The sequence below is a fragment of the Falco peregrinus genome, chromosome 11, assembly GCF_023634155.1.
Source record: "Falco peregrinus isolate bFalPer1 chromosome 11, bFalPer1.pri, whole genome shotgun sequence".
In the NCBI taxonomy this organism is placed as follows: Eukaryota; Metazoa; Chordata; class Aves; order Falconiformes; family Falconidae; genus Falco; species Falco peregrinus.
In genome coordinates, this window is record NC_073731.1 from 17165703 (window position 1) to 17183002 (window position 17300).

General features: G+C 44.8%; 1 protein-coding gene across 6 annotated transcripts in view; it reads right to left on the reverse strand.

Annotated features, from left to right (window-relative positions):
- The window catches only part of EPAS1 (endothelial PAS domain protein 1), a 116003-nt gene that overhangs the window by 66509 nt on the left and 32194 nt on the right, over nt 1-17300 (reverse strand). Inside the window, exon 1 of one of the 6 annotated variants that reach the window (XM_055816684.1) lies at nt 12309-12771. The exons of 4 other annotated variants lie outside the window; for them this stretch is intronic. In XM_055816684.1, the coding sequence (XP_055672659.1) occupies nt 12309-12334 (26 nt within the window). In that variant the 5' untranslated portion in view covers nt 12335-12771. Of the gene's footprint in view, nt 1-12308; nt 12772-17300 lie in introns of those variants that run through there. One more of the 6 variants, XM_055816682.1, reaches the window with a different exon arrangement.

A 17300-nucleotide genomic window follows, 5' to 3' on the forward strand; every position in this document is an offset into this window, starting at 1 on the left:
TCAAGGTTTTAACAGGTCAGGCTGCAGACAGCCTTCCTCTTTGAGCTATATCTTTGGGTGGACCTCTGCTCCTGCACCTGAAATCCCTACTGTGACCTGCAAAGCAGACTTTGCTCCTTGCTCTTTTTATTCCCCAGGTTGGAAGAGCACGGAAAAGTCACTACTTTCTGAATAAGCACCATCTGTTGTCATCTACTTCCCCTAAAATAAACAATATATATATATATATATATAGTCAGAAAGCAATAGTGCTGTTCACTGTGGTTGATTGCTTCACACTTGCCTGTAGAGAAGCTGCAATTTAGTTACACTATGTGGCTTTTAGGTTTGGGGGATGGGGGATGTTTTCCCAAGATTTAGCATGCAAAGAGAAAGGAGCGGTGCTGTACAGATAACACTGCTTCTTGCATTATCTTCTTCAGGGCCTGCATATACAGTATGCAAAGCTGGCAGCAAAAGCCTGTATGAAATGTTAGGCTTTCCTCAGTGTCTTTTCTTTATACGGGAAAATGTGGCTGCTCCCTTTTCAGGCTTGCCCTGCCACCCGTATGCAGGAGAAGCCTTAAAATGAATGAAGATCCACAGGCTTCAAAGTGGTCTGTGTGAAGGAGCTTGTGTGTACGAACCTCTAAACCCCCGTCAGATTAACCCTGTCATTCAGCACTGCTGTCCTTTCTTACAGCTCTCAGTTCAAAGAAACTGAGAGCAAATGATTGCCGGCTGAAATCCTACTGAACTCCCTATCTCCAGAAAAGACCGGTTTGGTGTGATGGTCAAACCCTCCTTTTTGTTCTTATTGCCCTGTGGGTTGCTCACCTGCCTGCTTTATGATGAAATCTGAAAGAATAAGGGGCTTTATAATCTCCCAGACACTCAGGCATTGCAATCCCCTGCCACACCACCCCATCTCCTCAGTTGCTTGGGTCATCTAAATTGCACATGGATCTTGGATGACAGGAGGGCCAAATTCAAAGGTGAAGCAAATGAAAACGTAGGTCACCCAAATGTGGGTGGATATCTCTGTAACCTACATATTGGGGGATAATATTCAGCGGTAAAGAAAGCAATTAACCAGGCGACATAAGAAGAGCAAGAGGTGACCAAACTCCTTCCATCTGACCACCCTGTTTAAGCACTTTCAGGTTAGGTTTATCACACAAACTTCTTGCCAGCATTGCCACAGCATTGTGTTAGGCACAGAAATAAAAAGTCCCTACTTTAAAAAGTTTACAGTCAAATAAATAAGACACACAAAGGGTGGAAGGAAGGATATGCTACCATCCCAGTTTTCCAGACTGGAGAGTGAGCATAATGACGGAGATCAGCCACTCGGTCCAGGCTACATTACTAGCCCAGCACCCCCAGTCCCCAGCTGGACAAAGAGATGGAGCCGAGCAAGAAGGACTTTCAGAGAGGGTGTGGAGGGGGAAGGCGACAGGATAAGCAGCAAAAGGCCAGAACCACTTGCTGAAGCTGCTGTTTAGTGGCCAGGTCAGCAACCAGGCATGGCTTTCACAGCCAGCTCTGCTGAGAGCGGCGAACAAGCTCAAGAGACAGAGTCCAAAACATTATTTTATTCAGCTTCACTGCACTTTGGCCCAAGTCCCCATGCCAAAGAGGCTTTGTTTGGGCCAGCCACATGGTTGACAAACAAAAGTAGGGGTGGGGGGTTTGTTTTTCTTAAATGGGAAATAATGGGTGTTTCGAAACACCAGCATTAAGTTTCCTTCAAGGTACCTGCATTTGCTTCTATTTCATTTTTCAAGCCAGCACATGCCTAAGTGGATGGGATAGTCCCCTTTTGTGAATCATTGCGAACATAAATATGGCTTTACTGCTATGCAAAAGCCAGTAGCAGCACTAAGACAATTTGAGCATGTAAAGGATGTTCCCATAAAAACACCTCTGATTAGTAATGGCAATATGCATATCCTTCAAATAATTTTCAGGGGAAAAAAAGATCTGGAGTTATTAACAGTAACTGATAATCTTACAGCTGCAGCACATGAACAGCCCACCCACAGCTGAACCAAGCTACGTTCCATCAGTAAAACAAGAAATCTTCCTCTAAATCACACATGTAAAAGTGCTTTGTTAAGCAGTAAAGGCGGTCAATCTCCCCAAATGTCTACCTTTTCTTAAAAATGTATGTAATGCTCTTTTGTTAAGACCAGGCATCATCTTAGCTAGATACTGTATTGATTTCCTCCTCTGCAAGCGAAGGTCACCTGTCTCAAGTGTGAGTGTTGGCAAATCTCAACTCTCTGCATTCCCTGATGAACACGAGTCAGCTTAAAGGACGATGGGAAACAGTTGCCCTGGCCAAGATGGGGATGCACTGGAAGTAGTAAACAAAAAGCTACATTCATCATGGATTTCCTTTGTGACAGAGGTTCCCTTTAAGGATGGACAGAAAGACCAGGGACAGCCAAAGCCATCACGCCCACTCCTTCAAAGACAGCTCTTCCCTCCCAGCGAGGGTAATATGCAGAGGCCATTCCCAAAGGCTCACCCCTTCAGAGAACTGAGCAAATGCAGCCTTCCCAGAAGAATCACCTGGTGAATGATCTACAGGAAAAATACCAGAAAAGTTTCCACCAATTTCCGATCTTCTCATAGATTATGAAACACACTGGAGGCAACTGAGTCCTTAGAAAAAATCCTGGAGTATAGCTATAATTGGTCACTGGGTTTACCAGAGAAATACTGCCTAAGGAGTTGTGGCATGATAAAGCCACTTAATGTTTAATTTCTTCTCACACATGTATGTATGATGCTGCAATTCCATTGATCATTCAAAAACCACTTTTGTTCTAAGAAAGCTTCATATCAGCCTTAAGTCAATACTCTCCACAACCACCTAAGTATGAAGATAGTGTCATTGCCATCAGGTGATGAGTATGTAATTTCATCATAATACCATACAAAAATTAACCAGGTGCAACAACGCATACAATTGCAGAAGATATTCTGGTATTTGCAACAAGTTTTGGACACAAACTACAGCTAATAGTCTGACGCATTCCTAGCAACATTCCCCATTTGCAAATATAGAAATACAGAGAGGGGTGGGGGTTGGAGGGTTTAACATTTGTTAATGTCACAAAGATCTTTGAAGTATTGTGAGGAGTACCCAATGACACCAAGAATTTACTGGCAGAGAGGGTGATACCATTGTGAATGAAAGGACAGGGCTTGGAAGACCAACACCAGCCACGAGAATGTCGGAAACACAATGGCTGAATGGGACTGCTTTGTAGTTTATCATACAAATGCAAGTGCGAACCACAACTGTGATACCAAGAGTTTAAGTACCTTTTTATGGCAGTAAAGACCTTAGATATGCTAATGGCGGAAACAAAATACAAGGAATGTTCTTTAAAGCATACTTCCACCACCTTTATAAAAACTGCCCAATAACCATCCCACTCCATACTCCTTCAGTTTATTACCTAAGCAAATACTTATCTTACAAGCACATGAATGTATCTTAATGGAAAAATACTATGCAGTGACTTTTGAACACTGTGAGATGACTTGCACCAAAATTCAGAGCTCTTAATGGATTTTTCCCATGCAAAGATTTTAAGAAGTTCATAAGGCCTCTGACACTACAAATTAGCAGCAACCTTCCCTTTTAAGAAAAGCAATAGGGCACATTTTTAGATTTCATGGAACTTATTCAGGCCATCGCATTGGCTTCATTGCTCAGCAAATCACCTTCTGTGTATAAATAATATATACCAAGGGACTCAGATGATGACTACCTACTGAAAATGCATGTAGTAGGCCAAAGGTGTATATCACCTGGGATTACTATATTTCAAGACATAACAATACCTGTTACTTAAAACAACAGTTTTCCTGGGAAAGGCAAAGAATTCTCTCTCACGACATGTAGACAGGTTTTCAAGAATGTGACTCTGAACAACAAAGGTAGAAATTCTGCAACATGCTGTTTTCATCTCTCCTGCATTTTGACTTTCTTGTTTGTCATATCAGGAGCCAGTTATGTGGGGCAGGGAAGGCCTTTATTGCCATGTTTTCAATTATACAACAGTCTTTAAAAAGCTGTTCACATAACCAAAGCTGGAGAAGACCTTTGTCATCACCAAGTCACCCTTCCTGCCTAACCCAATCCAAAGATGACTAAACTTTTTCATCAGAACTGGTAACTTGTTTAACCAATTGCAGTTTTTGAAAGACTGGGACTGCTTTGAGTTCAAGGACTCGGGTGATGAGGACTTCATGACTAGTGTAAAAGGAATACTTAATATTTTAGTTTAGCAGATAAAAGATGCTTTCTGAAAGACAGGCACTTGATTGAGGTCAAGCCACCAAACCAGATTAACGTGTGTGTCTCATGGCTTTTGGTAAAACAAAGATCATTGGGGGGAAAAAAAACAATTGAGTCAAACACCAGAAAAGAAAGGGGGGGGGGGGGGGGGCGGGGCGGAATATCTTTAAATTAAAAAGAGGCTAAAAATTACTTAAGTGTCATCCAAATAAAATTTAATACATCCAGTTTTAGATTCAGGAATTCAGAAAGTTTATTAAAATGAAGGCAAATCTAAAAAGTTTCAGCAGCCTCCAAATGTGTCGACCATTTTTTCAGTACTATGCCCACACTTTATTCCAATATAAGCTCTTGTTTCCCTTGTGCTCTGGAAAATTATTTTCCAAGAAAATACTTACTTTTACAGAAAATATTTGCTCCACCAACTGCATCTGCAGCTCCTTCTAATGGTCAGTAACCCATTGTTCGAAACTCACACCTTATATCTTACCTTCATTTGCGTAACTCAAACCAAATGTATTTTGATATATTAGATAATGAGTAACAAATATTTACAGTAGATTAAGTTCACATTTCAGTAGTTTGAGGTAGTTTCTAAATGATCCTGGTGGACTTATTATACATATACCTTCAGACAGACTGCATGCTATCAAGTGCCATAAGTTACACCCATATGATTCATCCATTAAAAGAGTTGCTCAGTTAAAAAAAAACCAAAACAAAACATAACACACACACACAAACCTCCCCACATCACTTCTAATTTTAGCCTCTCCTTAGATAACACAATTTCTTGAAACAAAAAGAAACGGTCAGACTGCTCACACTCCTCTAGCTTCAAAATGTTATTTGTCAAAGTAGTTGAACGTACACAGTACTTCAAATATAAAGGGATGCTGCAGTGCTCCAGCCTTCTAATCTGTCAGGGCTGTGGAGAAGGAAGTCAAAGCAACAGGGAATGAGTGATTTTTGGAAAAAAATTGAGACAGACAACAGACTGCACTGTAAGTCGGCACTTACAGCTTTTCTGTAGGGGGGGTGGGGTGGTAGAAGGGGATGGGGGGTGGGGGTAGAAAGAAAAAAAGGAAAGAAAGGAAAGAAAAAAAAAAAAGGAAAAAAAACCACAGTAGGACAACCCAGTAGAGCATGGGACCCAAGGCTGGGGGTGTACCATCACCTCTCCCTCTGCTATGGCTCAAGCTTCCAGGAATAGTGCCCATGCCAAAAGCAACAAGACAGCTAAGGTGTTAAAACTGGTCATGGGCACATCAGCATGGAAGGTGAGAAACAGCATCTCATGGGATATATTGGTCATCAGCGCAACCCTCCCTGCAGCAGGAAAGAGCTAACAGCCACACCAGCATGACGGGACCCAGCAGAAACTCATCTCTCTTTCTTTCTTTTTTTTTTTTTTCCTCCAATTCAAAGAAATTTAAGGTAGTTTTGACACCAGCCCTGATCGGTAAGAAATAGCAGATGATGCTGTTTCATAAATGCATCCTTCTTTCTGTAGGTCTGAAGGACTGAAGCAGATACCCATGGGGGAATCATCGTTCTTTTAACTTTACCTTCATGTTGGTACACCATAAAATGAGCACTGTGTTTATAGAGCGATGGTGACTTAATCACCACTATGCTGAGTTTGGAAAAAATAGCTGGGGAGACGTATTACTTGCTGTAAGTTATCTTAAGATCACGGTGGGGCAATAACTCTTGAGTTTATGGATGATATAGTAAAATACCAAACAAACAAATCCCAGCCAAATCCCATAAATGGCCAGAGCCCGGCTGTTCTCTCCATCACAATCCTGCTTTACAGCCTGTCCGCATTCTGGCCTGGGGTTTTCATTCATGTAGGTCACAGCTGGGATTTAGGGACAGACCTCAAGAAGTAGGGGCTGGAGGCGTAGCCAGGCACAGGCAAGACACATTTTTAGGGACGCATTAGGGATACTTCTCCTGTATCTTGTTGGAAACACCCATAAGTTGTTGAGACCTTTTTGGAAAACAGTCAGTTTGGTTCTACAGATACTGCACAAATACTTGAGATTAAAACGTATGCTACTTAATGTTTGTTTGAAAGCAGAGCACTATATGAATACATACACAGCAGAAGGAAGAAGTATTTGTAACTTGGGGGTGGTTCAACATATTTGCATTAGGAATGAAAAACGTTACGGAACTGTAGTATCCTGGTTTTGTCCCACTTGAGAGCAGAATCAAAATAAGGAAGTATTTTTTCCTCCTGCCCAGATGCACAAAACTTGTTCATAAAGCTGCAATAAGCCAGTATTAATCGCACACCCACAGGCTAACATAAAACATTTCTAAAGTTTCTGAATTTTTTCAGACAATCTTTTTGGAGGCAACACCCTAAACATTCCCCTAATCCAAGAAACCTGCTGATTCCACATATTCGCACACAGAGGAAGGGTCAAGACTAGGGCAACTCTTTGACTGAAGATCAAACATAAAAATTCAACGACTTTGCTTCTTGTCTGGCAAAACATTTCATGAGTTTCTATAGAATGGAATAGTGAATATTTGCTGCGTCATGTAATGCAATGGACAGAGAAGCAGAATGGATACGCTACTCAACTCCAAACTCTTTGTAATAACAGTCAAATAAATTAAATTACAAGTCTAACTGTTTAAAGACCTAAATACATCCATTTAATCGAATTTATTATGGTAGATTTTGTTTCAACTACATTTTCTAGATATAAATAAAGTCACAGAGGAAAAAACCAAAATCCTAATTAGATCTGAGCTCAAGAAGTAAAGAGCACAATTAAATGAGAGTTACTTTGGAACATTAGCTATTTATCAGCCAATTGGCCTAATGTACTTCATTAATCTACTTTCCAAATGCACAGTAAAATACAGTTTCCCATTTTATGTACTTCAGAAAGACCCTCCATGAAAAGTAGCCTTGTAAATCTAAGAAAGCAGTTATTTTTTCTTATATAAGCAGTCAAGATTTATCCTTAGCAGATAACTACTTTATTGTATTGCCTTTTAAGAAAATGAACAGAAGAATGATAAATGAGAAAAAAAATGCCAGCTGCATAATAACCGTACCTGCATTTTCTCTTAATTTGAGAGAAGGGCCCTGTCAACCTTGTGCCAGCTACTAGAAGTAAAAGTATTTATAACTACTAAGTTATACATAAGACTATGACTATTGGAGTAATTAACAGAACAGCATTTCACAAATAGCTTTAGAGGAATAAAACCATTCCAGATATCCAAAATTGTTTTAAAATACAACCTGTCCTTATATTGCTCATTTCCTTACTCTAATGTTTATCCTCTCAGTTTTAAAAAGGTTATCCATTTGAAAATAAGAGCAAAAAGTTCCATAGTTGACAAGTTCTGCCCCCACCATACCTAACAGCAGCTCCTAAATAGAACCTGAAAACAAAAATACTTAATGCTTGTGAATGCACCATAATAAAAAGACACTACAGAAAGGCAGAGATACTCATTTTTGATACTCATGATGGGTGACCTAAATTAGCAGCATAACCCCAAAACTCCTATTATCAGAGCACCTCCTGTATGCAAGATATTCCCAATGACCCACACAAGATATACATGACAGAAGATGATGGGTATCAGAAGACAAAGTGAAAAAGAGATGACGCAGAAAGGAGCTGCATACTAAGGGGTATTAGATTTTTAACTTGCTCTTGGGCTAAGTGCTAAACACAGCAGAGCCAGCCCTTGCAGCACTCCTGCAAAGCACAAATCCTTAGAAGCCCTGGTAACCTCGGGAGGACAGTACACACCAGGAAGCACCTGCATTGCACCCTGCTCCCACAGTGAAAGCCACTCAGCCCTCATTAAGCTCAAATGCTTTGGCTCTATAGAGGTGAAGCCACAGCAGTTGCGCAGCAGAAGTCAAGCTTTCCCATAGACAAGGACGCCAAGCCAGAGCTCAACCCACTTCTGCTTCGCACTGTTGCAGGCAAAGGGAGACAGGGAGGCACACAGGCAGCCTCATCGTTCCTCATTCATGTGCCCTTGGGCCACCCTCTGGTAGAAAAGCCCTTTCCACATCCACAGAAATATAGAAAGGGCAGCGAATGCAGAAACCAGAAGGGGCAAAACCACAGTACAATGAGTACAAGTGGCCAGAGTCAACTCTAGAAGACCTGCAAGCTATGAAGTGCCTGCATTTTTGGTGCTGAAACGTAAGTCCAAGCTGCTTTATGTTAACATACCATAAATATGTGCTACACAGCCAGTTTCAACAGGTTGTTTGTCATGAATTCAGGAGATTAAGTTTCCTTTGATAATTCCAAATAAGAAAAATTGTAAGGGCAGATATTAACAGACGCAAGCAGGAGTAAATTAAATACCCGGGCTATGTGTGGGGAGATGTTGAGCAATAACAAAAATGTTCGTTTGTTTTACATAGGCAAGTAATCTACCAACAGTCTGCACAGGAAAGCGTTCAAAGCTTCATCAGCTGAAGTACACGAAGTGAGGTTTACAAGAATATAAGGAACAACCTGCATTGGCAAGTGGCTAGACAAGATCATCTAATTCACCACCGTCACAGAGGAACAGTCCAGAGGTAGCGTACCTGGCAATACTGACATACATTAAAACAGAAAGCATACTGGGTAGAACAAAACTGAGACCATACGTTTCCTGAAACCTGCAGTTTAACACTCACATTTCCCAGCCTCCAAATTACACCCACCAGGAGCCAGCGACTACCTGAGCTCTGGAGAACGGTGCCGTCAGGACCGTTTCCTCATCCTGAGCAGGAGAGGCCAAAAGTGACCTCAGCTTGGCAGAATCGCTCTCCTGAAGTACAGGTCAGCAAAAATTGAGTCACAAAGTGTCTTGTTAGAGGGGCTCAATATCCAGTAAAGGCCAAAGTGAAAGAGCCATTGAGAACAGTCAGTTACCTAGTCAACAACTGGGAGGAATCCAGTTTGTTTACTATCTGGACCAGAAGAAGTTAAACAGATTTATATAACATTACATCATGAGGGTGACAAAACAGTACTGTATAATTATATGGGGACTGCTAGCACAGAATCTCCCTGAGCTGCAGAATGGGTTTATTTTTCATACAACTGGAAAACAAACACAAAAATCCCCAAAGAACACAGTTGAAAAGGTGAAGCCAATTGATGCCTCCTGCTCAGTGGTACCTGATTTGCCCTGAACCTGGTTTCAAACTTTTCTCAAGCATACCTTGTTGTCCATCCAGAGCAGTCCATTTAACACACCATCCATTCCTAACAAACGACTATGTCCCTCAAATAATTCAGAAATACATGAAGACTAAATAATCAAAAAACACACCAAGATATTCTGCAAGACTGCCCTAATTAATCCGGGACATATCTACTATTTGTACTGCACAGTGATCACAGGTATTTTTTTCCCCTAGCTTTTATGATTTTTCTAAAATATGTTTTACCCTTTTACTCCTCCTTTCCCCAGTTTCTAATTACTGGTATTCTAAGAAACATCAGATTTTGTATTTCAGACTGCATAGATAATGTATTGGGGTTTTTTCAGTTGAGTTAAAATAATGATATTAGTCTCAGCTCAGTATCTTGGACTAACTTTAAATGTGGGAAAGCAGCCTATTGAAAGTGCTGTAACATTTTGTTCCAAAGAAAGCAACTACTCTTTTCTATTGACAGACAGAGCTTCAAAGAAGAACCTGAGGATGCTCTTCAACTTAAATGGACCATTAAAAGAATCAAAGATTATCTTCCCATAAAGCATCTGTTTGACAGTCAGAGAACTGCTCCTCTAAACATATGTTCCAGAGCTGCCTGGAAATCTAGTAAACCAGATTACCCCCACCACCTATTCTTGCTGAAAGTGATTTATAAATGCTATTAGCGAGTCAGGTTAGAGTTCCTAGCTGCATATCTGGTTAGAGATCAAGCAAATAATGCAACTGTTAAACTCAAGGTAATAAATCTATTGTATAACATTATTGGAAAGTTAAAGAAAAAACATAACCTTATTTCAATAGGCGATCTAGGCTGCATCACCAGCAGGGCCGTACATACTCAAGCAGGCAGGGAGGCACAAGCCAGCTGTCTTAAATCCCTCACCTGATACTCTCCCAGTTCTTTCATAAACATTAATTTACACAACAATCCCATGAGCCAGATAACAATTAGCCTACTTCTGAGACAGACAGAAAAGTGTCACTGGAATATCACAAGATTTACGTAAAATCAGTGACAGAGTCAGGATTAGTGTTCAAACTTTAGTCCTGTGAAGTTTCTACGTTTGTACCTGAAGAGTATTTCTACAAAGCGCTTCAGCGTGCTGTCCTGCAAGACCAGACAGCGCTCAGTCTCTCACCGTGTTTGGAAACAAGCGGTTAAACCTGGAGAAATTAGGACTGCCTTGTTAGACAGAGGTGATACAATGAATGCGGTGTATTTTCAATACGTTTGCTATTTCATTCTTCCCATTCCTATAAACTACCATAACACATTTTTATAAATACATCATACTGTACTGTAACTTTTTACTCTCGTTGAATGCACAAGGACACAAAACGTACACCTTTTATACTCTGCACAGAAGATCGATACCTACAGCAAAACACACTTGAGGCAATCGTTTAACCTCAGTACATTAGCGTTTGATAAACTGAGGCTAGATACATGGGAAAACGTATGGTTTATACTACAGTACTTCCCCTATTACATCGTCATAAGGTGACTCAATAAAAAATGAACTACTATACAAACCAAAAACCAGTGTTTAAAGTTTAGTGCATCATTGACTGGAAGGTACACGTGACAAATAACAAGATAAAATTCTTAACCTGTAAATCACACGGTTTATGAAGGCAATCTATAGCCAAAACGGCGACCTGAGCCAATAACAGGCTCAGCCTTGTGACTGGCTGCCACGCAAAACAAACGGGGTAAATACCCTCTTACGAGACTTCGTGGACCTTCCTTCACTTGCGCAGCCTTCACCGTGTCAGCGCCCTCCCTCCTCCACAGGAGCTGTTTATAGGCTTGGAGCCACCACTAGATAAGTCTTTACTTAATCTCCACCTGTACCGGCTGTGTTCGGGTTTGCGAGTTTTATTTTGACGCTCTATCCCTAGAGCCAAGAGAAAAACACGCTCCTTCAAGCAACTACAAAAAAACTAGCCAGTTAGGTTTATTCCCTTTGGAAGGTCCATTAAGGCAGTAGGGACATCCAGCTTTGAACCATGCTCGGAGGACAGCAAGCGGCGGGACGCAGCGCCCCCCGAGCCCCCCGCCCGCCGGGACAGCCGCTGCCCGCCCGGGGCCGCACCGGCCGCAGGGACCGCAGCGGGCAGCGCTCACACGGACGGACGGTGCCAGCCCCGCGGTCTCAGCCACGGAGCGCGCTACCTGCAAAACCCCTGTCCTCAGCTGGAAAATCATCCCCCAGTGACTAGGTCCCAGCTGGCGCTGAGCCCTGCCTTCCCGTGAGCCGCGGCCACCCCGCAGCGCGGCAGCCCCGCACCGACAGGTGCACCTGCCCGGCCGCAGCCCCCACCGGGGCCGGACGGCTCCGCTGCGCTGCGGCTGGCGGCTCCCGCTCGGGACGCGGGGACCGGGGCCGCCTCCGCGGCGGCCGCCAGGGCGCTGCTCGCTGCGGTGCCGCCCGGCGGGGGCAGCTCGCCCGGGCAGGCGCGCCCCGGCTCGGCTCGGCTGGGCAACCGGGAGCGGCGCCGCGCTTCCCCCAGCAGAAGGGCGCGGGCTTGCCCCGATGGAGCCCGGCGCGGCTCCGCGGCCCCTCTCTCCCGCCGGCCCCGGGCAAGCGAGCGCCCGCCGCAGCTGCTGGCCCCGCAAAGGCTCCGGAGCCCTCTCAAAGCAGCCGCGGCGGTGGGAGGCGAGCAGCGCCGCCCGCGCGGAGCTCGGCCGCGGCCCCACGAGGGGCGGCACGGCACAGCCCGGCCGCGGGGGCAGCCGGCGGAGGAGGAGGACGAAGCGGCCCAAGCAGCCCGGAGCCTCGCCCGCTGCCCGCTCACCTTTTCTTCTCCTTGTCAGCTGTCATCGCGGCGGCGGCCGGCTCCTGCACCGTCTCTCGGGCCGGGGCGGGCTCAGCACCTGCCCGCGGGACGCGGGGGCTCCGCGGGCGGACGGACGGGACGGGGCGGGGGTCCGGTTCGGCCGGGTCGCCCCCGAGGCGGGCGTACAGTCTCAGGACACTGCCGAGGATTGTACGGCCCGCCCGGGGGAGAAAGGCGGCGGGGCAGGAGCGGCGCGGCAGCGGGCTGTGCGGCTCGGCGCCGCCCGCAGAAGTTCTCACTTTAAACCTTGGGCCGCCGCCGGCCGCGGGGGCAGGGCCGGCCCCCTCCGCCCCGGCCCCGGCCCGGCCCGGCCCCGCTGCCACCGCCAATGGGGGCCGGCAGGGCGCCGCCGCCGCGCCCCGGCCTCCCCGCCCCCGGCACCGGCCTGCCCGGCGGCGCCGCGGGGGGTCAGCGGGGCCGCCCCCGCCCCACCGGCACCGCTCCGGCTGCGTTGGCCCCACCGGCACCGCTCCGGCTGCGGTGGGGGCACCCGCCCGCGGGCACCGGGAAGCCTTTCCGTCCGCCGCCGGTTGTTTTGAGGGGGAGGGGGTGTCAGTTGTTTAACTCCCCCCCCCCCCCCCGGTGTTTTTGCCCCGGTGGCTCCTAGCGCATCGCTGTGCCGTCTTAGGGGTGGGGAATGCGGCGGCACCTGCCCCGCGGCCGCGGAGCCACCGCGGTGCCGCTCGGGCCCCGGCGCGCCCCCGGCATCGCTCCCATCCTGGGGAACAGGGCAGCGGCCCGGCCTGCGCCCCGGGGCGCCCCGGCCGGCCCGAGGCAGGGGGGCATTTACACAACTACATCAAAATTAAAAACTAGTAACGACGCTGCTAGCGCTGGGAGGACGCACTGGGCTACTCCCGGTGTGCGGGGCCACCGGCGCCGCTGTTCCAGCACCGGTCCCGCACAGAGGGGCGGGAGGGCGGTGGGGGCCGGGATTAGAGGGATGTTCGAAGCTCGGGGCACCGCTCCTCTGGCTCCCCGCCTCGCCCTGCTCTTCCTATTTTATTTTCTGTGTCACACCGCGTTATTTCAGCTCACGCACTTTTAAAACTCCCGGCTGGTGACACACAGGGAAGTACGTCTGTGGTGAGGAGTGCCAAAGCTCATCCTTGCTGGCACCTGCTACGGTTTGCTGCAGTTAAGATCAATATAAAAAAAACCAACAACCAACCAACCCTCACTTTGATTTTTATTTAATTTACGCTAAAGCAACTAACCTTGCTAAACAAGGGATTGCAGGAATTTTTCAGACGTTGTTTTATACTCAGGTTTTCTAAGGCTTAACTTAGATTTTTACATCTCAAACCAAGACACACACCTTTACATTAAACTGCATCTGCTTTCCAGCACTCCTGGCAAATAGAAGTACTGCAGGCAAAAATGAGCTAAACTAGATTTATTTCTTGCTATTCAAAGCTGAGCAATTTCCCTATGCTATTTCATAGGCTGGTTTGTGTACAATGGGTCAGAGGGTGTGGGTTTTTTCCTTTTATACAATACGAATGTTTAAAGAAATGCATATTCTGCTTCAAGTCTGAAAAGAGCTATACATGCTTACACAGCAACAGCCTAATTATGTGGTAACAGTTGTGGGTTTTTTTCTCGTTATACAAGAGAACCTAAACAAAAGAAACCCACAAATATTTAAAACCTAAGTAAACTTAGTCAAACAGAATTTGTGTATGCAGGACTAAATTTAACCTTCTGGGAATAGGAGAATGCAATAGGATCAAAGAGCCAAGTCACTCATTTCCTAGATTAAATAGACTTCTTCGTCCTTCATTGATCTCTGCTGATGTCAATACTCCTTGCTGTATCTTAAAGCACTTCACTTGGATAAACAACTTGCCTTCAAAAATCAGACAGGAAAATCATTCATATTGACTAAATCTAATCCAAAATTTTCAAGTATTTCACATCTAGCCCGTTGGCTCTTGTTGGCTCTGCCTACATGGATATAGTTCAGCTAATCAACAGTCTGAATCTCTTGCTCTCTTGACCAGTGGGGCCTGAAGGTGTTTTGACAACCGGAGAATTCACATCTCAGTGCCACTCAAGAGCCACCACCTCTCCTGCTCTGTGGACACAGACTGGTGGGCTTCAGCATCAGCACAGGTCAATACCCAGCAAAACCACAGTCTTGCTGCTTCGTCAGGAAGGTGAAGCAAGCTAGACTGAGTAATTCTTACAAGCTCCCTTGCAACTTCAGTTCCTAAAGTTGGTTATACTATTATTTCTGGCAACTGAGCTCCCCATCTTGACCGTGAGGAAAACAAATGGCCTGTCTTCTAGAGCTTACTTCAGTTAATTCCCTCTCTTTTCAGGGAATATTCAGGGAAGGAAAGATCAAGTATATCTTTAATAGCACTGTCATTCTACTTGATGTATTCTGTGACAGTAAGAGACCCCATGGCACCTACAGGGACAGAGAAAGTTTTCTCCTTGTTGGAGAACAGTAGAGAGAATCACATAATTTTATTCTCAAATGCACCGCATTCCTGTTTTGATCTCCTTTACAGTCAGTCAATATTTATTAAGAGCAGTATCCACCCTAAGGTGGACTTTCTCTAATCTTGGACTATCAGAAGCTTCGATAGGAGCCACACCGTGCATGCATTCACTCTACAAACGTGCATTATTTAATCTGCAGGAGATTACAACTACCAGGAAAGCCGAGAAAGCCCTCAAACTGACGGCCGGCACAGTTTGTCCTCTCAATTACTACCACCATTGGAAGGGCTCTTTCCCTTTCATATTCCCATGTTACTCCTTCCATTTTATCTTGTGCTTGCTACATTTTACACTTAGCTTAGTAGGTGTAACACAGAGAAAAGCTCACGGAAAGGGAAAAAGTATCCAGGAAACTGCCTGAGCTGACCTTAGCAGAGGTTAGCTTCTGTTTTTTTCCCCCTGCTAAGAGGTTTCCAGCAGAATCAGCATAGCAGATGGAGCTTCCTTACCCTCAGTGGTCAGAGAAAATAGAGGTGGTTATGTCATCCACTCTGCTCTGGAAATTACAGGAGACGACCCACAATGTTCCTATGTGAATTATTCTAGAGATGCTATAGGAACAGAAGGTTAGAAGGTTTTTGGTTTCCTAGAAAGCAAACTTCAGGTGAGGTATTCAGAAAGAGTCATTGATATCTGTCGGAATAGCAGGTGGGTTCTTGAAGGGTTTAGGTTGACTGTGTTTGGGTTAACTGCATTTGGACTAGGCTCTAGGGAAAAAACAAACAAAAGACTTACAAAAATCAAACGGTGGCATATGTGCAATTTTCACAACCCCCCCTCAAGTTTAAAATACACTGACAAACTAGGAAATCTGCAGACTGTAGTGACTGGGCCCCAGCGCTCAGCTCACCCTTCTGGTGCTCCCAGGCAGGAACACCCCATCACCCAAACAAGATGCAGGCAAGCTCCTGATTACTGCCATTTATTCTGAAACACACCCCTGATTTAGCACCAGTCATTATGCTACATTGTTGTTTTTCTCAGGATATGCATATGTATGTAATCAACCATCCAAATCAGCACTTGCACCAGTTTGAATGCGCATAGCTATCATGACTGAGGTGAAATCAGTTCTAGTACACTGTTTTATGTATGCATGCTACTGGCACCTGTATTGGCTGAAGAGTATTGGTAAAACATACAGAACTTCAACACCGTTCAGCAATTAATGCTCCAGCATAGTCAGAAGAAAACACAGATACTCAATCCCTTGCAGGGGAGGCATTATTATTAAAATTAAAAGCAGCTATTGAAAACAAATTATTGTGAGGGCTAAGTGTTTCAGATTCATTAATGATCCCTGTTTGGCTTCTTTCTTTTTCTGGCTCCTCAATACTGCAAGAAAGGATGACAGCAAAAGGTTGATACTTGTAATAACAAATAATGACATTATGGGAAAGGGAAGGGGAGAAAGGAGAGCCCTGTTACTGAAACAGAGCTGATCCTTTGAAGGAAAGGGACAGGATTCTTCACTTACTCATACCAGAATAAGCTACAGCCACAGCACATTTATTACACGTGACAGCAAATGAGACAGAAAAATATCAAACTTCAGGTTAATTTATTAGCAGGGAAAGAGATATATTTATAAGCTAGATAAAACACAAAAGGTCCATGGGAGAAAGTGGGGACTACTGAGATGGAGGTATGAAAAGATGCCTGAACTAGGGGTGGGGGGTGCGGTGGAGTACTGTTCCTTGTGCAACCAGTCACACTCACTCATGCCTTCTTTTATAACTACAGGTGTGTGCCTGCACCTTACTATAGATGTACTTTCTGCAAAATCAGTAGCTGTGCCCTTTCTCCATAGAGGCACCAACTGCTTGCCAGGGTAGGAAATAGCACCTCGGCTAGCACAGCTGTGGGGTCTTCAGGATTCCTTTGCCTCTTGCTACAGTTTCATGCTAGAGGGAGAATTCTCATACAAGAGCGTACATTAAGACACATATATTGCTCTTACACAATAATAGATATTAAGAACAACTTAAAACAGCACTCCCCCTGTTACCCTAGGCAGAAAGCAATACACAGTCTATAGGCAATACTGAACAGCCAGTTTAAAATGTAATTTTGCAGGAATACATTAAGATGCCTTTAAGATTTTCCAAATACTGAGTGCACACCTTCAAGCAAGGCTCACAGATAAGCTTCAACGTTTTTAGGCATTGATTACTTACAGACACATTCCAGACATTTCAGCCATTACACTCCCATGAAAAGAAGACATAATGGCCAAAAAGTTGGGAATGTACCTGTAAATATTAAAAGGGTTAAAATTACTCAGCTTATCTTTTAGCCTTTTTCAAAGTGACACACTGAGGATGTCTTAGGCCTATCCCAAGGAAAGCTGGTAAAACAAAGGAAGTCTAATCAACATAGCAATGTGTTGCAATAGAATCAGTTCAGAAAGAAAACCCATGATGATTAAGTACACAGAAA